Source organism: Dreissena polymorpha, chromosome 1 (assembly GCF_020536995.1).
Source record: "Dreissena polymorpha isolate Duluth1 chromosome 1, UMN_Dpol_1.0, whole genome shotgun sequence".
Lineage (NCBI taxonomy): Eukaryota > Metazoa > Mollusca > Bivalvia > Myida > Dreissenidae > Dreissena > Dreissena polymorpha.
The window spans coordinates 71,715,278-71,738,704 of record NC_068355.1 but is presented as its reverse complement, the minus strand read 5'-3'; the positions used below and the strand labels follow the sequence as shown (position 1 = coordinate 71,738,704).

The window sequence follows — 23,427 nt, the reverse complement described above, 5'->3', positions numbered from 1 at the left end:
TTTTTTCACACTTACTTTTGACGATTATTTAAGATTTTTGTAACACTATTTATTTTAGACTTTTCTTTCCTTTTTTGACAGCTAACCGGAAGTGACGCTAACTTGTATAGGTTACTCATCAATCTCCACGCAGAGTTTTTGTTCCTTTCTCTCACATGCCTTGCTGGTTCCCCATGAAATCTCTGCGTGAACGTTGTAGGTTACTAACTACTTTTTACTGGTACGCAGCAAAGTTTATGTATTTTATAGGTCTTTGATTGTGCATGGCGATGTAAAATCAAATACTTAAAAATCTAAAATATTATGAAATAAGACAAAGCCGTAAAGACAGTTTAAGCTTCAATTGCAATGCAAAATTGTTGTCAAATAAAATTTATCTAATTTCTTTTACCTGTGTCCGCCTAGCGACCGGGAAATAGCGGGAGCGTTCTTTAGATCTTCCCCAGAGACACCAAGTAGTGGTTTGGTATTAAACAAGCATCGCAACGACGAACCGTTGGTTATAAGCGAAGGTTACGTAAAAGGCGGCGCTGATTCTTTGCAAGAGATAAGTGTGAAATTACCGCAATAACCAACGCGCACACTTCGGTTATTTCGATTCTAACACGATTTCATTAATTAGTTATTCGCGATTTAAAGGTTATAAATGAGAATTATATTAACCGAAAGTCCTCCACTTTTCCGCGAAAACGTGACGTCACAACATCAATGAAAATCAAACGACGTCGTCTTCATTCATAAACAGTGCGCGGACAATCAAAATGACGTCATACTTATCTCTAAACATAAACAAATATATTGATTCATATAAAAGTGAAATAACCTGGGGTCGTATTTCAGAAGCATCTTAAGTTAAATTTTAGTTTTATCCTTAAATTGGGAAATTTTCTTAAGTGTGTCATTTCATATTGCAATAGATCGGCATCAAGATATACATTTCAATAACATCATTATGCCAATTTTATTTTAGAAATACCAAAAAAACATGTGTTTTCTTATTTGGTAAAGATATACAAAACATCCAATTTTGAACTTAAGTGAAATAATTTGAGAAATGACTTAAGATGTTTCTGGAATACCTACCCAGATGCGCATTTCGAAATATAGTCACAATAAGTACAGAGACGAATTTTAGAATATTTAAAAGCCGTAAATTTGATCATTTTGATCTATTTTATCATTATGATCAATCAGGAGACGCCGGTTATTTACTTCGAAAATTTCCATTTCCGGTTTCCGCTTCGGATACCGGTTCGGATATTGCGCGCGCAGATATCAAACTTTTCAAAACAACAACCTGTAGATCCACAGTCAAATTATACACGTGTTAACGTAATGCTCGCTTCTAGAGCTGCGAGCTCGCTATTATTTTTTCCAAAATTGTTGATTATATTCATACTGTTGTCAAAACTAACAACAAGATAAAAAGAAGTACATGCATACTATAAAAGGGTGTATAAGAGAACTATATTGAAAACTCTGTTTAAAAACAGAATCACATTTACATATTCACATAAACACACGCACACGCATGCTTGCGACAACACAAAGCATACCCATATGCACAAACGTTCACACAAAGACTTACGAAATAGTAATCAGTAATAAGGTCTAACCAATAAGTATGTTCCAAGAAGAGAAAATACGTATATCAAATCAAATCAAATAAAGTTTATTTTGAGTTGGCAAGACAATAACAAATAACATAAGCTGTGAAGCTTTTGAACCGACTATACAACAAATGTAAACAGTAAAACAAGAGTAAAGAAGCTAGTTAAAAGAAAGACAATTACTTGGGTATTAAAATACAAATACATAATCATAAGAAATACAAATACACAAACAGTCGATACAATTTAAGGCATACAACACAAATTAGTTTAAGGTTGACATATTCCTTACTTTCCTGCTGGTATTGCACTAGGAGGGGCAATTTAAGGCATGATATCATCATCGTGGCACGGACGGGGTAAAATATGTTTAAAACAAACAAATCAATGTAAGGATGTAGATTAGCTGGACCAGCAGCAGAGTCAGTGCAAGAAGTTATTTATAATGACCAGGTAGTAATAAAGCATCGATGGAAACCAAAAGCAATATAAAGCAAAATTAATCGTACATTTGCAACCACAAATAAAACAATATGAGAGTTTAAAAGCTGTGTAGGAAGCTGCTGATCTATTCCTGTGGATAGGACTAAAAACTGCAATAAGAGAAAAGGAAATAAAAAACTGAACACAAAAAGAAACACAAAAGTGCGACCGGATAAAACTTATCTAAGAACGAATATCATCTCAAATCAGATTTTGGGTGAACTGATCAGCAGCTTTCTCACAATAAAACTAGTAACATAGCGAAAAGCAGCACAACTATGAGAAACACAACTATGAGCAGGCACAGGCAAACTAAAATATTACAGCAACATAAAGTACAAAAGCAAAAATAAAATACAAAAGCAGAAATACGGAAAGCACAAGCAGCCGAAGAACAAAACAAAACAAAACAAAACAAAGGAAGCAGTGTGGCATGCCGCTCCAGATCTGTGTGCCAGCTATGCGAGCCTATGTGATATTGCATGCTGAGCATTTACATTCTTTACCATTCCAGTGCACAATTAAGCTCTTAAATTGGTTAAAATTGCTCGCTTTTCTGAAGCTTTCTGGAAAGGAATTCCATAGAACTGGAGCCGCATGCCGGAAACTGCTACTACCGTACTTTGATGACTTAACCTGGGGAATCTCTAATAAGTTGGTGTACCTGAAATGGTAACAAGAGTCACGTTTAAACACTAGGTCATTTAAAACAGGTGGTGCCATGTTATTTATAATTTTGAAAGTTTCAAGTGCCATAGATCTGATTCTTCTGATATACAGGCTAGGTAGATTTGCTTTACTAAGTAATTGATCATAGGAACTACAATAATCATCATATACAAAACGGAGTGCTCTTTCCTGTATTTTTTCAATTTTATCTGTATTACTTTTACCGCAAAAATGCCAAGTTAAAGGGCAAAAACTGAAATTTGATAAAATAAATGAATGAAAAATGGTCAGTCTACTTAAGCGACAGAGATTTTTCCCTATTCTCTTCAAGATATTAAGTTGCTGAGCTGCCTTACTGCATATACTACTTATATGACTATTAAAATTTAAGTTGGAGTCCAGGTTTACACCAAGGAGTTTGACTACATCATCACATTTTATGTTAGCATTTCTTATATCAAAAGAGGGATTTCTTGAAGAAGTTCTTTTTCCTACAGCGATTGCTTGAAACTTGTCGGGATTGGCTTGCATACAATTAAAAGTAAACCAGTCTATTAGAATATTGCTCTCTTCTTGTAGAACATTTACTAACTCATCAAAATTTGAGGTACAGTACGATAATGTGCAGCATAGTTATAGAGTGTACCCTTATGAATGAAGTAAAATATATCACTTATAAATACATTAAATAGGAGAGGACCGAGTATAGAGCCCTGTGGCACGCCCTTGATAATGTGTGCACATGAACTTACTGAGCTGCCAACTTTAATTTGTTGTTTCCTATGGGAAAGGTAAGATGTTAAGAGGTCGATTGAGGTTTTAGAGAGGCAGTAACATTTTAATTTACATAAAAGAATATCATGAGGTAGGCAATCGAAGGCCTTAGATAGGTCCATGAGGACAGCAGCGACATATTGGTTAGAGTCTAATGCAGTTTTCCAATCCTCGACAAGTTTCAATAGAGTTGTTTGGCATCCATGTCCTTTTCTGAAGGCACATAAGAAATTATTAAAAATTTTATCAAAATGTAGTGTAAGTTGGTTTGCAAGTACTTTTTCAAAGATTTTTGATGGAGCTGGTAGTATGCTAACAGGTCTGTAGTTTGATTTCTCTAGGGGTTCGTTTTTCTTGTATACTGGGGTTACCTGTGCCTGCTTTAGTCTATCCGGAAAAATTCCGGTATCAATTGATTTATTTATAAAATATGTATAGAAAGGGACCAGTGACTGCGAACCTAATTTGAGTAGTTTTACAGATATTTTATCAATGCCTGTAGCTTTTTTAGCATTAAATTTATTTAAAATATTTGAAACTGTGGATTGTTCAACATGTGAAAAGTTAAAACAATCTTGAGAGATATTCTGCTCTAGAATTTTTTCTATACTAGGATGGTTATTTTCATCAAAAGTAAAATCTTTTCCGATATCTTTAGCAACATTTACGTAAAAATCGTTGAAAATATCAGCTACTTCATTATTATCTGACAAAGTTATTTGGTTTTCATTCAAAATTATTTTACTCTGGTTATTCTTTGACTTATTAGACATATAAGGCTTGATTGTATCACAAAAATCCTTAGATTTGCAGCCACCAGTACACCTTTCTTGAAAATAGTTATTTACAGATTTACGTTTCAATTTGTTTACAAGATTTCTGTTTTTACGATACTGTTCCCAAGATTTTGAACTTTTATCTTTAGTATATTTATTAAAAGATATCTTTTTATTGAAGATAGATTTCTTTAATTCCTTATTCATGTAAGGTAGCTGAACAGGTTTTCTGTATGCTTGTTTAAAAGGAGCATGTTTATTCATAACTTCAACAACGTCATTTTCAAATTTGTTGTACACTGAGTCTAAGTTTTCTGAATTACATGTGTAGCCGCCAATATTTAGTCCTAGGAACAGTATTGTTAATTACAGTACTTATCATATTATGACAGTCACTAATGCCAGTTGAGAAATTGAGAGTTTTAATACATAGCTTTTTACTGTTTGTCAAAAAGACATCTAATAGGGATGGAGTACAACCCTTTTTAAAACATGTAGGATTCTTAATAATATTGGTCAGGTTAAAAATTTCTAAGATATCTGTTAAAAATTTGCTTTTGGTTTCACAGAGAAGATCATAATTTAGGTCTCCAATGACAGCATAGTAATCAAAAACACTAATACATTTATCTAAAGTTTTACAAAAGTTTTCTGAGAAATGTTTGTTGTTCATGCTTGGAGGTCTATATACACAGAAAAAACACCATTTAGATTTATTTAAATTAACTTCATAAATAATGAATAATAAATATATGCTTATATCAAATAGTTCAACAAGAATCAACTGGGAATTATATAACGGTCAAATCTTAAAGCAGCTTGTGTACAATACTAGATACAGGGAGTCACTCTTAAGCTCATTAGTATGCATACTCAAGACAACACCATACTCTTTTTCTCAGTGCAACCTTTTCAATAAATAAGCAAACTCTATACAAAAATCTAGGAGCAATATATACAGAAGTATAAATAAAACTCAGAGTAATGCAAAAGAGGCCTGCGATGCATTAAACTAGCCGCAACAACAACATTTTCTGTGTAACACAATATTACTGTAACATGTGTGCCCAAAGTTGCCGAAGTTCACTATCCACTTCAGCTACTTCCACTTTGAAGTGCCGTCTTTTATCAACATCTTCGCGCATTCTTATTGCAAAAACTACTTTCCCCAAAATTTAAGAAAGTACTCAAACTATTACATTACACAACTGATGTGACACTATTTGTTTACGGATTTAGCAATCTGTAAACTCCTTTTTATATGGATACACATATTTCGTCAGTATTTCGTTTTAATTGAAGTTTTTTATTTACTGAAGGGTTTCAAAGACAACCACAGCTAGAAATAATGTTGATTTTTTTTGTATCAACAACAACAATTAAATAAGTGTACTTCTATTGACGAATACTTTAGTTGGTCTGCATCTCACTTTATAACGTGAAAAGTGAAAAATGATTTAGCATTTCTTTCAATAAGCTTTTAAAATCTATTGTGAGGCAAGTGAAAAATAATTTAGTAGAATGTAACCCATAAACGGCGAATAATCTGAAAAGTACTAATGCAATTTATCTCAAAAACTGAAAGTAAAACAAGAAGTTAAATATAATAATTGTTAATCATTGTGCAATGTACAAAATAATTAATGTAGTGTAAATGTTCGAATATAGCTGACCACAGAAGCTTCAATGGCAGAAGGAGGCAAAAATAGTCTTAAATCAAAGGTTTATAATAATCTGATTGTATTTTAATTGAAATTTAATTTAACCATTTAATCTAATGAATGGCAATTTTTGCCAAGATTATCAATAACACGAACAATTTAATTTTAGCAAGTTGCTAAGACATCAAAGTATATTGCTTGATTCGCAATCCACTTCTAATAGCATGTGTAAGTCAACGAAGTAAGGTGGTAGTACTGGTAAACTAGAAAATTATCTGAGTGAGTATACTTGTATGATCTCAAAAATTTATAACTTAATCTTATTGAAACTTGGTCAGAATGTTAATCGTGACAATATCTACACGTAAACTAAATTCGATTTCAGGGATTCATTCCCTTCTTTATAAAGTACCGGAAACAGAACTTTTCTAATTAACAGGTGCGGTAGCAGGATTTCTGGTTGGGGGGAGGGGGGTGGCGGGATATTGAAAGATTTGCTGGAGGTCCAGAGAGGTTAAGCCCCTCGGAAGCTCCACGATTTAAGTGATTTTTAAGGCTTTGACAACCACTTCTCGAGCATGTCATGCCTTATCGGGGTCTAGCTAGGCTCAAAATTTAGGGAGAAGTCACTTCTCCCTAAAGCCAAAATAGAGAGAATTTGTTACATCTTTGGGAGAAACGGTACATTTGCATCATAGATCTTAGTTTTTCATACAGTCCAACACCTACTTCTGGTCACCCCTCATCGCCGGTCGCCCCGTGTAGGCGGCCGGTGTTTGCCGCGACCGTCGATAAACACTATATAATGCAGCCCTCTTAAGCAGTAACCCCATTTCTCCGGCCAGCGGCCAGCTATTTTGCATCCCAAATGTTAAATTTCCCCCATATGAGTGGTCACACGCGAGTAAGTCAGTCATGTACATTGGCAAAATTACACCGACGCAATGGCGATAAAATCGATAATTACTTCCAGTCTGCGGTTTAGGCTCTGTAGTACTGAAGCGTGTTGTGTGATAAACATTTTGACAGCCAGTTTGCAAATTGCAATTTATTAGCGGCGGATTATCGGGTTATGGGGTTAAAAGCAATATGCGACCGTTTGATCTTTTTGTTTCCGCATGTGCGAATATCACCTATTATTACTGGAAAAGAGATTATTAATTTATAATTTATTATTAGTAGTTGTTGAATCATACTATCTCAAGCACACATTATGACAATTATCGGCCAATTAAAAGTTCAAAAGAACAACGAAACTTTTAGCCGAAATCAACTGATCTACATGTTCTCTGTGCTACAAAGTTTTTATAAAAAAATCAATACACGCACGCTTTTCACGTGACATTGCACATTGGTGCATAATTTTTCGCGCGCTTTTGTCGGGACAAAGGAAAAATATGAGGACTTTTTTGATGCTAGAATTTGTAAACATCTCGTTAACATAAAACAATCGGGAGTGTGTTTCGGATTACAAATTATAACGGTATTCTCATTTGGGAATTAAACAAAGCATTAACATTTGTTTTAATATTTACAATTATTTCAATATATTAATTTTGATAAAACCCTTTACGCGGCGAAAATTTTTTTTTATTATTTATGCATGAAAAGCACGATTGCCAGAGGATTACACCCGGTTGCTATAATCAGTCTCTTAAGTAACTGGCCACAATTTTATCGTGGAGGAGATCACTGTCGGGACCAATTCATGCATTAGGTATAATAAAGCCATAAAACTGCAATGAACAATTAAATTATCAATTGATAGTGACACGGGAGTTATTCACGCATAACTGATTCACAACTGTTCATTGGGACCATACAACGCGCATTGTGTAAACAATGAATCATGAGAATGATTCTTTTTCATTGACTTGATTCTGATGATGATATTGATGATGATTAGCAAGATGAATATTATTTATTTGAATGAAAATTTTGTTTTATAGCTGATTTGAGAAAGGAAGAAATACAATTATTTTAAGTCTATACATTGTTTAGTATATGTACACATATTAACCATTTTGTTTATACAAAAATTGAACAGTTGGCCATGCACTCATCAACTCCAGACTCCCTATGACCCAACCCCCTCTTAAGAGGCCACCCCACTTAAGCATCCAATTTGGCCGTTTCCCTTGACTGGCTGCTTAAGAGGGGTTGGACTGTATATTTTGCGGCAACTTAAAGCAAAGTGGTTTCTGTTCAGTGTTCAATCAACTCTTCACTTGTTTTTATACAATAAGACTTGTTAAGTGTATAAAACCTACATTTTTAGCTCACCTGATTGCTCAGGTGAGCTTTTGTGACCTGTCTTTGTATGTCGTCTGTACGTCCGTCCTTCCACATTTGTTAGTAAACACTCTAGAAGCCTCATTTATTGTCCGATCTTCATAAAACTTGGTCAGAAGCTTCGTCCCAACAAAATCTCGGTCGAGTTCGAAACTGGGTCGTGCCAGGTCAAAAACTAGGTCACTAGGTCAAAAAAAGGAAAAAACTTCTAAACACTGTAGAAGTCACATTTCATGCCCAATCTTCATGTAACTTTGTCAAATTCTTTGTCTTAATGATATGTTGGTTGAGTTCAAAAGTGGTTCCGGTCCGTTGAAAAACATGGCTGCCAGTGGGCGGGGCAGTTTTCCTTATTTGGCTATAGAGAAACCTTGTAAACACTCTTGAAGTCACAATTTTTGCCCAATCATCATGAAAGTTGGTCTAAACATTGGTTTTATTGATTTCTTGGCCGAGTTCCAAAATGGTCCAGATCGGTGAAAAAACATGGCCGCCAGTGTGCGGGACATTTTTCTCTATATATGTATAGTGAAAACATGTGAACACTCTAGAAGTCACATTTTTGGCATAATTTTAATGAAATTTGGTCAGAACATTAGTTTCCTTGTTATGAGAGTTGAGTTCAAAAATATTTCCGATCCGTTGAAAAACATGGTTGCCAGGGGGACGGGCAGTTTTCCTTATATTTATATAGTAAACAGGCTTGTAAACAATCATGAATTAAGGTCATGTAACATGCGAGACAACTCTTCTACATATTGCATTTAAGTTTACAGTAGTTTCTCCCCTTTGACTATTAATGTTTTCATAATAATACAGTGTATTTTCTAGAGGGCACATTTCTTTTCCGATCTTCATGAAACTTGGTCAGAATCTTTGTCCCAATGATATCTCGGTCAAGTCTGAAACTGGGTCATGCCGGGTCAAAAACTAGGTCACTAGGTCAAAAAAAGAGAAAAAACCTTGTAAACACTGTAGAAGTCACATTTCATGCCCAATCTTCATGAAACTTTGTCAAAATGTTTGTCTTAATGATATGTTGGTTGAGTTCAAAAGTGGTTCTGGTCCGTTGAAAAACATGGCCGCCAGTGGGCGGGGCAGTTTTCCTTATTTGGCTATAGAGATACCTTGTAAACACTCTAGAGGCCACATTTTTTGTCCGATCTTCATGAAACTTGGTCAAAAGATTTGTCCCAATGAAATCTCGAAGAAGTTGGAAACTGGGTCATGCTGGGTCAAAAACTAGGTCACTAGGTCAAAAAAAGAAAAAACTTGTAAACACTGTAGAAGTCACATTTCAAGCACAATCTTTATGTAACTTTGTCAAAATGTTTGTCTTAATGATATGTTGGTTGAGTTTAAAAGTGGTTCTTGTCCGTTGAAAAACATGGCCGCCAGTGGGCGGGGCAGTTTTCCTTATTTGGCCATAGAGATACTTGTAAACACACTAGAAGTCACAATGTTTGCCCAATCATCATGAAAGTTGGACAAAACATTGGTTTTATTGACATCTCAGACGAGTTAGAAAATGGTCCAGATCTGTGAAAAACATGGCTGCCAATGGGCGGGGCATTTTTCTCTATATGTATAAAGTGAAAACATGTGAACACTCTAGAAGTCACATTTTTAGCCCAATTTTCATGAAATTTGGTCAGAACATTTGTTTCCTTGATACGAGAGTTGAGTAAAAAAATGGTTCCGGTCAGTTGAATAACATGGCTGCCTGGAAGGGGGGGGGGGCAGTTTTCTTATATTTATATAGTAAAAAAAGCTTGTGAAAAGCAGTTGTCCTTATGTGACTAGAGAGAAAACTTGTGATCGAACACTATAAAAGTCTCATTTTTTGCCTAATCATTGTGAAACTTAGTCAATACATTGGTTTTATTGATTTCTTGGACAAGTTGGAAAATGGCTCAGATCGGTGAAACACACTTTTTTGCTCACCTGATTGCTCAGGTGAGGTTTGAGAATTGGTCTTTGTCTGTTGTCCGTTCGTCCACATTTGGTTTGTAAACACTCAAGCATTCACACTTCTCAAGCATTCTTTATGAAATTGCTGAAAGATCTGTCAAGGTTGATAATGAGCAAAATCACATAATTAATGCCATATTGTTATTGCCCTTAGATTGTCCAAATTTTCATTATATTATACAAAATCCTTGTAAACTCTCTAGAGGTCACAATTTTGTTTCAGATTTTATGAATCTTGGTCAAAATATTTCATTTTGTAAGCAAAGTTTGATGTTTGGTAAGGGGGGTCAACTCAAAATATAGGTCACCAGGTAAAATCTTACAAAAACGAAAACACTCCATACGCCAGAGATTTTATTCGATAATGATGAAACTTGACCAGGATGTTTGTCTGGACAATATGTAGGTCAAGTTTGACGTTTGTTAAAGATTAAATGAACCGACTCCTCTCAGGTGAGCAAACTAGGGCCATCTTGGCCCTCTTGTTCTTATTTCTCATTGATTGTTTATAATGATGGTACTTTTCTTTTTATGAACAAGTGTATCAAAATCAACTTCAACTGTTACAAGCTAGTAATGTTCAGAATCTTTTTACTTCCTTGTTCATTTTAAGCAATTCAACATTAAATCAAATTCATATTTTGTTACATATATTTGTTTTAAAGTAGAACTTCATTTAAAATCTTATTTTACAGTAGAGATTTCAAATCTGACCTGTAAATGAGCCTCATATTTATTGCCAGTGCTAGGTTACCTCTTCCCATTTGATCATTCTTGAGTATTGTTTTTATAATGGGTCATTTAACTTTGCTTAAGCATAGTTATTTGTAGCCAGCACAAGGCAATTAATCAAGACATCATCTAGGAACAATTTTAATAAGTCTTAAAGCTCCATACTGTTCTTTTGAATGTTCAACTTTCTATAATGCATGACCTGTAAATGGGGCAACTGCATGTAATGGCTGTCCAATTCTCCACATCAAATTGATTTTAATCAGTCAATGTCTGGCACAAGCAAATCATTAAAAGGGGGAGAAAGGGGAGATGTTACTTTGCTTCATGAAATTAATGTGCAAAATTAATATTCCTTGGGCGAAAAAATCACCCACTTCGCCCACTAGCGAGACCCCTGCTGATGTTCTTTCATCAAAGTACCTTCTTATAATGCCAAAAAAGTGCATAGAATATATGTTTAATGTCCGAAGAAAGAGAAACAATGTGCAAAAAGAGGGATACATCAGAAACGCAAAGTTTGACTTGAAAATCCAGGCAACAGAGAGTCTAAAGTTAAAAAAATAAGTGTTTGCCTGTGATAAGTGGGAAATGTTGTGTATGAAAAAGAAGAAAAATGAGTTTAAATAGGTTATATAGATCTAGTTAAGTGTGAATCATCAAATGAGTGACTTTACTTTGGCGATTTTAGGGGGGATGTACGCCGCGTTTGTCACCCCCCCCCCCTCCCCCTTCAGTGAATGCTTGGATTAAATGATAATATTCTAAATGTTGGAACAATTTCTAAAAATAAATCGATTAATTCATTTTCTCTGTTTAGTAAACGTCTAAGAAATAAACGTTCACATGGCATTAGGAAAAATGGTAACTTAAGGCGTAAATTTAAACGTCTGCTTTCTTTAAATGATTGCTACACAGTATTACACAATGGGGGTAAACATAAATTACTAAGTGCACTTTGCTCTCTTTCTGTTTCTTCGTTGGCGCATATTGATAAGGAATGTAAACTTATTTTACTTCAATCTGACCCTCTATATGAATGTGCTTGTATTATTGAATCTTTCACTGACTACTATCTTAAACCTTTTATTGAAAATGTACTTAACAAAACAAGAAATCGTATCAAAATTGAGTTTTGTAACAAAGGTCTTGATTTAATTGACCTTCCTAAAATATTCAATGATAAAAATGTACGTCCGTTGATTCCCCCTTATTTCCGCAATACTGAATCACCACTTATTTGCTACAAATATAGTAAATTTCCACAGATATAAATGTAATAAGAAATTGTCCTACATTATGTGACTGTACTAGTTCTAAATATATATATGGTCCAGTTGGACATGTTATTACTGGGGACCTTAATTTCATTCAAAATAAAAACCTTAGACATTTGCTACGCAGAGGCCCTAAGTACAGACTGCCTATTCCTGTTGATTTTGATGACTGCATTAAGAATATCGTAACATCCTTACATGATTATTGCACTAAATGGTGCAGGAAGGAAAATGCTGAAATTACTGCACTCAATGATTGGAAAACAAAAATATTTAGTATGGCCATGAATAAAATATGTTTTTATGATACACATCCTTTGGCCCTACCACATTCACCTAAATTTAATAAACAAAATCTCTGTAAATTGCTTGAAGACTTAAAATCTAAATTCGTCTTAGTTCCTGCTGATAAGGCTGCTAATAATGTTATCATAATATGACGAGTGTTTAATGTTCAAACTATTTCACAAGAACTTTCACAAACTACATCATATTGTGAGTACAATAAGCAACCTAATGAAATTATTACCGACCATATTGCCCAATGCATAAAGTTAAATGTAATAGTCAATATTACTGACAAGAAATTGCCATCACTTTACTGGATACCTAAATTACATAAGACGCCATATAAAAGTCGTTTTTATCGCTAATTCAGTGTCTTGTACCACCAAACAATTATCAGTGTATCTTACATCTGCATTGAGTGCTATTAGATATCATATAGCTAAATTTTGTAATAAAGTTTATGAAAATAGTAATATTAACCTATTTTGGTCAATAAAAAACACCTTAGAAGTTATTGATAAAATTGAAAATAAAAAATATAAGGTGTCACAGGTAAGTACTTATGATTTTTCGACACTATATACAACGCTTCCTCACGCTTTAATAAAATCCAAACTTGTTTCTTTGATTGAACAAACTTTTGCTAGAGAGAAATGTTTGTATCTTGCTTTAAACACTAAAACAGCTTTTTTTACTAATCAGATATTAGATAATTACATCATTTGGACTGGTCTTGACTTTTGTGCAGCACTTACTTTTCTTTTGGATAACTTGTTTGTTGAATTTAATGGTAAAATATTTAAACAAATTATTGGCGTTCCTATGGGTACTTGTGCGCCACTTATAGCTGACCTTTTTTTATATTGTTATGAAAGCGAATTTATGTTAGAATTATCTAAAACTAAGCAAGTAGATTTGATTAATTGTTTTAACCTTACTAGTAGGTACATTGATGACATACTTAATTTAGATAATCCATTATTTGAACAATATATTCACAAAATCTACCAAAAAGAACTAGTATTAAATAGATCGTGTATATCCAATACAGACGCTGCGTATTTAGACTTACATTTAACTATTAATAATAATTTGATCAAAACTAGTTTATACGACAAACGGGACGATTTTAACTTTGAAATTGTAAATTTTCCGTTTCTAGATGGCAACATCCCTAAAGGACCTTCCTATGGTATTTACATTTCGCAGTTGGTACGTTATGCCAGAGCATGTTCGTGTATTAAAGATTTTAATGATCGTAATCTAATATTAACTAAAAAATTGCTAAAACAAGGCTTTTTGTATCATAACCTAAGAAATAAATTTGCTAGATTTTACTCTGAGTATGGTGATTTAATTTCAAAATAAACTGTTTCTTTAAACTGGCATTTAAATAATGGAATCTCCCATCCATCATTTTACGGAGATGTTTTGAAGCGTGTCCGCAAATTAAAATATGTTAAACCAAATGTTCATATTAACTTTTCAATTTAATTAACTTGTTTTTATCAAAAGGATTCGATGCTTATGTACTTAAAAACACGTGTTTGATGGTTTTCGATTCACTATATCTTTCTTCCCTTAAAATTTGGAATCATTAGTGATATTATAGGCATTTTTCACTGTTGATTAAAATTGTGTCATTGTGTCGTATGAACAAATCTGCATGAATACTACATTATAGGCATTTTTCACTGTTGAATAAAATTGTGTCATTGTGTCGTATGAACAAATCTGCATGTAAACTACATTTGGACTCAAATCGTACATCAAATCATTTCTGTCTTCAGTTGTCAAAACACCTACATACTGTTTGATTCCAATAATGTCGCTTTAATGGAATTACCATTTTTATTCATTTGCTTCTTAATATTAAATCACCTAAACTTGTTTTATTAGTAGCACAGCCCCATTAATATTTTTATTTAGTACTGCCATTGGAATTTGTTCACGTCATTATGGATTTTTGTGACGTCATACGACCGACTTTTCCAGTTGTAATCTACATGCATAGGTCATTGGGTTTATAACGTTCCATTTTATTTATATTTTCTCTCTGATAGGCGTTTCTTGTTTGATTTAATTATTTTTAATTTGTTTAGCAGTCACATAAACAACCAAGCTATGTAATATGGAATTTTTACACCCATTATTGCTGCTTCTTCCTGTATTTGCGCGATGATTATCTGAGATATTAAATATATGATTCTATATTATCAAATCTTTTCTATAAAGAAGGAATGTAGTTGACAATTGTTAATAGTTTTATTTGATCGTTCGTCAAAAAGTTGTAATTCTGTTACTCTTGTATCTTCAATGCAATTGAGTAATTAAATAGTAATTAAATTGAATGCGTTTTAATTCCCTTTTATTATTGTTTAATTTGAGTTACAATGCTATGACGTTAAATTTTATTTACACTTAAATGTATTATGAATATTGCTGGGCCAAGTGTGAGGTTGAGCGCTCTATAACCAGGTTTAAACCCCCAATTCTTTGCATTGACCGTTCCAAGGCGGTGACCCCAGCTTTATTCATATTTTGTGTTTATGTTTGTTTGTATTGTGCTGTATTGTGCTGTTTTGTACTGTTTGGGCAATCGGTCACTTGCCTTAAATAAAGGACCAACTAATTGTTTTTAATGAAAATTCAATACTGCTCCAGCAGCTGGAGTTTCACTTCTTTATATTGGATCTGCCTATTGTTAAAGGTTTCCTTTTTTTTCCCTTTTTTTTATCAAATGCATCATTTAGTTAATTTTCTTATGCAGCTCTATGGCTTGAGCATAAGTGAATATAATATTGACAACTTGACAAAACTAAGTTATCAATTTTAAATTTGTGTGTTAGTAACAAATGAAATACATGTACACCAATTACCCAATCTGAAGGCACGTTTTCCCAATTTCAGGGTTTTTTCGCGCACATTTTTGCCAAATGGGATGGTAACAGTACTTTTCCCAATAGGGCAAAAAAATCACTGGAATCACATGCATTCAAAAACTGGCGGATCACTATGTCAAATCTAAGAAAAACCTTTTACCATTCTTGAGGCCAGGCCACATTTATAACTTGATCTTGATGAAACTTGAAAATTTACTTGAATTTAAGAGATGACACAGTAGGCAAAATTAAACTTGCTGGAAATGGTTCTATCAATATTAAACTGCTTCAAAGCATTAACGTTGAATAAATCTCAATCTGAGTATTCACATTAAACTGGTGTCCTGCAAAAATAAGTCTTATTCCATGTGTGGACAGCAATTCTCCAGCCCAATCGCCAAGTCTGGTCAGGAGATGCGCTATCCACTATAAACTTGCGCAAGGTTACCTTATCTCATGAACTGACAGGGTAGATCCTCCAAGATGACCCTTTATGTCTCTTTTTCAGACACAGTCTATCCTGAATGATTATGACGTGGAATGGAATGAAACCCTCGGAACTGGAATAAGTGGCCCAGTAAGGTGCGTACAACGACACTTCTGTTATATTGTGTGTTTCATAAAGGGCCGTACTTCAAGTACTTGAAATATACACTTTTCTCATATAAACATGTTATGATAATAATGAATTAAGATAGGTCATTTGATAAAAATGTTTTTTTCTGTAAAATGATTGTTCTCTATATTCAAATGTTAATATACACAAAATTGATTATAATGATGAATCAGCAAAATGCTTAAATATATGTGAACACTGCTTTCCAATCCAGGCCTTGCAAGAGGAAAAAGACTGGAATACGCTATGCTCTGAAATGTCTACCAGACAATCCCAAGGCTCAGATGGAAGTGTATCTTCATGTGATGTGCAATGGGCATCCAAACATCGTGAAAGTCCATGATGTTTATGCTAATGATATTCAGTTTCCAGGGGAGAAACACCCCAAGTTTGTATAGGCTGGCTTTATTTTTATGCCCCCGGTAGGGTGGCATATAGCAGTTGAACTGTCCGTCAGTCAGTATGTCAGTCTGTCCGTCCGTCCGAACGTTGGCCATAACTTTTGCAATATTAAAGATAGTAACTTGATATTTGGCATGCATGCGTATCTCATGAAGCTGCACATTTTGAGTGATGGAAGTTCAAGGTCACAGGTAAAAAAATAAAATATTTCAAAGCGGCGCAGTAGGGGCATTGTGTTTCTGACGAACACAATTCTTGTTTATTTCAAGAAAGGAAGGCATAATTATAGTAATTGCATTGTCTATCCTTAAAATCTGTCCATCAGTCCATGCATGTATATCCGCATTCTATTCATTATATTGTGCGGAGTAAACCCTTGAAGTACTGAAATAATTCAAATGAGTTTTCATTAAATGATGGAGAACACAAAGGAGGAAGTGCAAAGTATAAGAACTTTAACTGTCTTGTCAGAGTTTAAAGATCTATTGCCATAAGGTCAATTTTGTGTGAGGATCAAAACGCCTTTGGTGTTGAAACAATTTACATAAAACGTTGAATATTGATAAAGGACATTTAGAAGAAATGCATAGTGAAGGAGCTCAACTCACCCATCCATATATGTGGTGGTATTGTGTTATTGCCATGTGCTTATTTTTGCATGGTTTGTTTCTGGCTTTCTGCATAACTCAGAAGTATTCAAAGTATTCAAATATACCTGCACATGATGATAGAATGCATTAAGGGGCAGTACAGAGTACAATTATCATAAATCTCTCAACAGACTTTGCATAGGTATTGCTTTATAGTTAATTTTCTTGTTTTTAATATAACTTCTTTAGTATTGATTGTATGAAAATAACTTTATACATGTTTAGAGGACATTGAGAGGAAGTTCAGAGGACAATATTTTTGAGTTATTGTTCTTTGTCCGTTTTTTGTATAGTGGAGTATGACTGTAAGTTTTGAGGGTATTTAAATTAATCTTCATACATTTATAGATGGCTTTAAGATTAAAAGGAAAGTGCAGTGGTTAAGGATAATACATGTAACTCTATGCAGTATGTACAGAGTCATTGCTCTTCGTTATTTCATGTGAAGCATACATTCATAAGTACTGAATGGAATAGAATAAGACTTTGTATATGCCTATTGATAGAAGACTTTGTGTGTTAAGACACTTGGCACACAGGCAAATACTATAACACACATGTGCAGCAAAGTATAACATCTCAAAGTACCTTCTGCTGACCAATATGCCTCTATATCACATGTTGAACAGAAACACTTTGAATACATAAGATAGTATTGGCTAATCTGTGACAATACCTTAAGCAAATGCATAAAGACTGTTTTTCTAGAGACAAGCTTAAATATGTTTGTTTGATTTTTATTTCAGAGCCTATCTACTTATGGTATTGGAAATGATGGAGGGTGGTGAATTATTTGATCGCATAAGCAAACGAAAGAGATTAACAGAAAGACAGGCAGCAAAGTATTTCAAAAAGGTATATTTTTAGGTCTTTGTACATGTATGCGGAATAATTTTTTGAATTCGAACTGAAACATAAATGCAGTATTTAATATTTTGCATTGAATGTTTTTTCAATAAGAAAAATTTACACTTCCATTGATTTAAAGATTTTGTCCTATTTAAGTTATGCATTGCATTTTAAAAGGTAATCAGTTCTCATAAAAGTACATTACTTTTTTGGTTACTATGTTTATGATAAAAACTATTGGTGTGCATTAAATAAATATCGATAAAGTATACTTAAAAATTGGTTTGAGAGCAAAAAGAAGCTTTTTATAATTATATGGCATTGGACCAAATTGTATTTTTGGATAAGGTGTCCGCCTAGCGATTGGGAGGTCACAGGTGCAATCGCCACTTGGGGAGCGTTCTCTAGATCTTCCCCAAATTCACCAAGTTCTGGTTATAGACCCAGGAAACTGACTCAAGAGCGTTTCTATAAGCCTTAGGCTTTCGATGCAATTGAGCTAAAATAAATAGGATTAAGCTTTAAACTAAATAGTATTTTAACCATGCAGGTTTATGGGGAAGTCGTTTGTGTTTCAATATGTAAAATATCATAAAAGTATATAATGTTAGCTGCTCAACAGCAAAAATAGAATGTAGCATTATATTTGAATTTGACTAGTAAGCTGACTTGACTTGCAGATATCTATGGCTGTCCAGCACTGCCACAGTTTGAATGTGGCACATCGTGATCTCAAACCTGAGAACATTCTCCTTACGGACAATACAGAGGTATTATTGCAGCATAAAATGTGTATGAAACATATGTTGCAGTGTTGAAATTAGCCTGATCGCAAACTATTGAATTTATTATATAAACTCTATTTATGAATGCATTCATACATAATAAATCCAAAAGAATTATATATATTTTCATTATATTTACTTTTTTTGCAGGATGCTGAATTGAAGCTGTCTGATTTCGGTTTTGCAAAGATAGATGATGGCAACCTTCAGACCCCATACTTCACACCGTATTATGTTGCACCTCAGGTAACATTTGAAGCAAGAACAAGATAAGTATTGATGCAAATCATCAAAGAGCGTCGGGAATTTCAGTGTAAAAGGCACTCAATGAAGCTTCATGGAACGATTTTTTTTCTACTGTAATATTAATATATTGGCCGATAATTTTAAACAAAATAGAAAAAGATACAGGTATAACCGTTATCTATAATTTTGTATTATAACCCCTAATAACCATTATTTATGATGTTGTGTTATAACCCCCAACTAACCATTATCTATGATTTTGTGTTGTAACCCCCAAATATTTCATAGTTCATTTTATTTACATTGGTTTCCTTTTTAGCTCATCTATTTTTTGAAAAAAAATTATGAGCTATTGTCATCACCTTGGCGTCGGCGTTGGCGTTGGCGTTGGCGTTGGCGTTGGCGTCGGCGTCCGGTTAAGTTTTGCGTTTAGGTCCACTTTTCTCAGAAAGTATCAATGCTATTGCATTCAAACTTGGTACACTTACTTACTATCATGAGGGGACTAGGCAGGCAAAGTTAGATAACTCTGGCGTGCATTTTGACAGAATTATGTGCCCTTTTTGTACTTAAAAAATTGCAAATTTTGGTTAAGTTTTGCGTTTAGTTCCACTTTTCTCAGTAAGTATCAATGCTATTGCATTCAAACTTGGTACACTTACTTACTATCATGAGGGGACTGGGCAGGCAAAGTTAGATAACTCTGGCATGCATTTTGACAGAATTATGTGCCCTTTTTATACTTAGAAAATTGACAATTTTGGTTAAGTTTTGTGTTTAGGTCCATTTTATTCCTTAAGCATCAAAGCTATTGCTTTCATACTTGCAACACTTACTAACTATCATAAGGGGACTGTGCAGGCAAAGTAATGTAACTCTGACTGGCATTTTGACAGAATTATGTGCCCTTTTTATACTTAGAAAATTGAAAATTTGATTAAGTTTTGTGTTTAGGTCCACTTTATTCCTACAGTATCAAAGCTATTGCTTTCATACTTGCAAGATTTATGAACTATCATAAGGGGACGGTGCAGGCAAAGTTATGTAACTCTGACTGGCATTTGGACGGAATTATGGGCCCTTTATACTTAGAAAATTGAAAATTTGGTTAAGATTTATGTTTTGGTCACTTTACCCCTAAAGTATCATAGATATTGCTTTCATACTTGGAACACTCACAAACTATCATAAGGGTACAGTAAAAGGACAAGTTGCATAACTCTGGTTGTCATTGTTACGGAATTATGGCCCTTTTTTGACTTAGTAACTTTTAATATATGGTTAAATTTTGTGTTTCGATCCACTCGAAGTATCAAGGCTATTGCTTTCAAACTTCAAATACTTACATGCTATCATGAGGTTACTGTACCTGGCAACTTGAATTTTACTTTGACCTTTGAATGACCTTGACTCTCAAGGTCAAATTATTAAATTTTGCTAAAATTGCCATAACTTCTTTATTTATGATTAGATTTGATTGATACTTTGATGAAACTACTCTTACCTGACATACCACAATAGACTTCACCCAAACCATCCCCCGTGCCCTCCCCCCCCTCCCCCCCCTCCCCCCCCCCCCTAATTTTTTTTTTTTTTTTTTTTTTTATAAGATCATCTCACAAATGACCACCACACCCTCACACTATACCCCCACCCCACCCCCCCACCCCCCCCCCAAATTTTTTTTTTGATTTTTTTTTTTTTTTTTTTTTTTTTTTTTAAGATCATCTCACAAATTATCACCACACCCTCACACTATACCCCCCCCCCCGATTTTTTTTTTTTTTTTTTTTTTTTTCGCTTTTTTGGAAGATAATGTAATAAATGTCCACAACCCCACACTATACACCCCTCTTCACTCCACTCCTCCCTCCTTTGTGATTGAAAATGAGAGTCCCTTCACCTTTAAAAAGAAAATAGATGAGCGGTCTGCACCCGCAAGGCGGTGCTCTTGTTTTACTGGCATCCGTGTGCAGTTTTCATTAATGGAACAGAACTGTGTAGGTTTAAAAAAATCTGCTTAATCTTGTAAGCGTAATTTCTTATTTTTCTCAACTTCAAGGGGAGATGATTCTGAACTTATTCTTACGTTGCTCATTTGCGATAGGGGTTGACTACTCATTGATATGACAGCACTGTAAAAGTTTGAAAAAAATTTGAATGAAAACTGTAAATTGCATAAAGAAGCTGCATTTCACAATACTTTGAAATTCAGTAAAAGATCAAAATAGATTTATTGCTCCGATATTCATCATTTTCAATAGGGTTCGAGTAATACTGATATAAAAACACCAAGTTTGGAAAGATTCAGACGAAAGTTGTGAAATCTTTTATACAAGTGGAAATTATTTATTTTGTCAAATTTAATAGAAAACAATTCTGGACTTATTGTCCCGATGTTTCTCATTTTAAATGAGGTAAAAATGCTCATTGATATGAAGACACTAAGTTTGGAAAGAATCTGATGAAAAATGTTGACATAATCACCTAACCAAGCAGTTTTTCACTTTTATTTTTAAATTCAAAGAGACATAATTCTGGACTTATGGTCCGATATTGCTCATATAGAGTTTGGGTTGGGTCCTCATTGATAAAAAAAACATGTGCACGTTTGGGAACAATCGAATAAAAATTTTGGACTTCGAACAACGATTTCAAAATTTCTCAAATTCTAAGGAAGATAACTATGGACGTATTGGTCGGATAATGGTAAAGGACCCATACCACCTGGATAGTAATACGTGTCGCGCTTTGCGCTCTATATGTGGTTCTTAAAAAAAATCCGAGAAGTGCTTAACTCTAGGGAAACAGGTTGCTGGGACACAGCTCCTCTTTGATAAGCGGCTGCTTCCTTTATCGCAACTCATTGTTATAATCAATAATACGTGTCGCGCTGCGCGCTATATATGTGGTAGTGATAGTACTTAGGGCCTATGATAGACAACCATATAAAAACATCGATAATAGATGTGTTGTTTGCGTTTATTTGTTAATATAAAAACACGTGTATTTTTTAAAAGATATTTAAGTGATGTAAGAAATTTTAATTAACGTTGTCACCACGCGGCATGCATTAATTTTAATAAAAATGTCCAATTGTAGTTAAATGGATTTAAAAATGTCTACATAAAATAAATCTTTATTATATTTATTAATCTGACTGAAAAAAAAATTGTCAGCCGCCGAACTGTTCCGTTTTTGCCGGAACCCGGGATTGAACCGGGGGCCTTTAGATGATTGTTGCGTAAACAACTTCAGTCTAACGCTCTCCCACCTGAGCTTTTCCGGCTGACATCATTTATGTACTGCTATTTGGTGAACTTGTGTATAGCGATCGTTATTATATGCCTATTAATAAACTAATACATTGTACGTTTTCGTACCACTACGCCTTCCAATAAACTTGTTTGCGATAGGTTGTCAAATATCGTACTACATTGATTCTTCACTCAATAAGCAAATTAGAAAAACCACAAAATAAATATATTTTGATTATGTTTTGTTTTTATACAAAACCAGAAAGTTTCGCGTGTTTGCACAACTATTTGCACAGTCCCTGTGATCTTTCCCCTGTGATCAGTTGTGGATCAGTTATTAATTAAAACAATTAGCTTTGCATTATTGGCAATAATTGTTGTAATAAATGTTATAGGCACAAATGCAGTACTTATTTACACTAATTTACACAAAAAATCACCACTATGCAAGATATTATTCTTAAAACAAAAATATATACATTGATCCGTAAAATAACTTCTCCTCCCATAAGCGAAAAAAATGCATTACATACTAGTTGCCGCTCTCCAGAGCGACGCCAATAAACAAATAATACCGGTAATCTATATTATTAAATGAACTTAAAAGTAACACACAAAATATTTTTAAAATTGCATATGTTGTATCAGTTAGAATTACTACTTTTGTATGTACATTGTGCTGTTCATTTCAAGATCAAAGAATGATGCCTCAAATCTGTGCCTTGAACATGATATTTAATTCTTGTTGATTTATTATAGGTCCTTGAAGCACACCGTCATCAGGCTAAGCTAAAAAAAGGAATTATTCCAACGTCCAAGCCTTACACATATGACAAGGTATTCAGAATTTAAGTTTTAAATACATAAATAAAGAATGTACTGTTCTAGCCGAAGGCTAAACAAATTACCATGAGCTGATTTGCAAGATTTTGCACAGCATGTAACATTCAAGGTATTTTTTTGGTCCTTATATTGTATTTTACAGTTTAACCCATGTTTTGACTTTTCAAGCAGGGTTGTTAAAACCGTCAGAGTTTGCTTTGAGCATGAATATGTGTTCAAGAATGAGGACATGTTGATGTTGCTTACCAGTGCCTGTATGAAGTTAATGTAAAAGATGACTTACAATTTTATTTTAATTGAAATTATCTACAGGTATATGCTAACAAGCTTATAATAAAACTTAAGATCTGTATAGCACTATTTT

At 33.9% G+C, this 23,427-nt stretch overlaps 2 protein-coding genes across 5 annotated transcripts in view; one reads left to right on the top strand and one right to left on the bottom strand.

Moving 5' to 3' along the window:
* Positions 1 to 141, bottom strand: part of LOC127834618 (chromatin target of PRMT1 protein-like) — a 30,966-nt gene extending 30,825 nt beyond the window's left edge. For all 4 annotated transcript variants that reach the window (XM_052360624.1, XM_052360640.1, XM_052360632.1 and 1 more), the window contains exon 1: positions 16 to 141. The gene's annotated coding sequence lies outside the window, so the exon portion shown is untranslated. The remainder of the gene's footprint in view (positions 1 to 15) is intronic.
* A 5,705-nt stretch (positions 142 to 5,846) lies between these two features.
* Positions 5,847 to 23,427, top strand: part of LOC127834592 (MAP kinase-activated protein kinase 5-like) — a 41,956-nt gene continuing 24,375 nt past the window's right edge. The window contains exons 1-7 of the mRNA XM_052360602.1: positions 5,847 to 6,034; positions 15,924 to 15,997; positions 16,246 to 16,419; positions 17,830 to 17,938; positions 18,613 to 18,702; positions 18,868 to 18,963; positions 22,980 to 23,057. Coding sequence (XP_052216562.1) covers positions 5,999 to 6,034; positions 15,924 to 15,997; positions 16,246 to 16,419; positions 17,830 to 17,938; positions 18,613 to 18,702; positions 18,868 to 18,963; positions 22,980 to 23,057 — 657 coding nt within the window. The 5' untranslated portion in view covers positions 5,847 to 5,998. The remainder of the gene's footprint in view (positions 6,035 to 15,923; positions 15,998 to 16,245; positions 16,420 to 17,829; positions 17,939 to 18,612; positions 18,703 to 18,867; positions 18,964 to 22,979; positions 23,058 to 23,427) is intronic.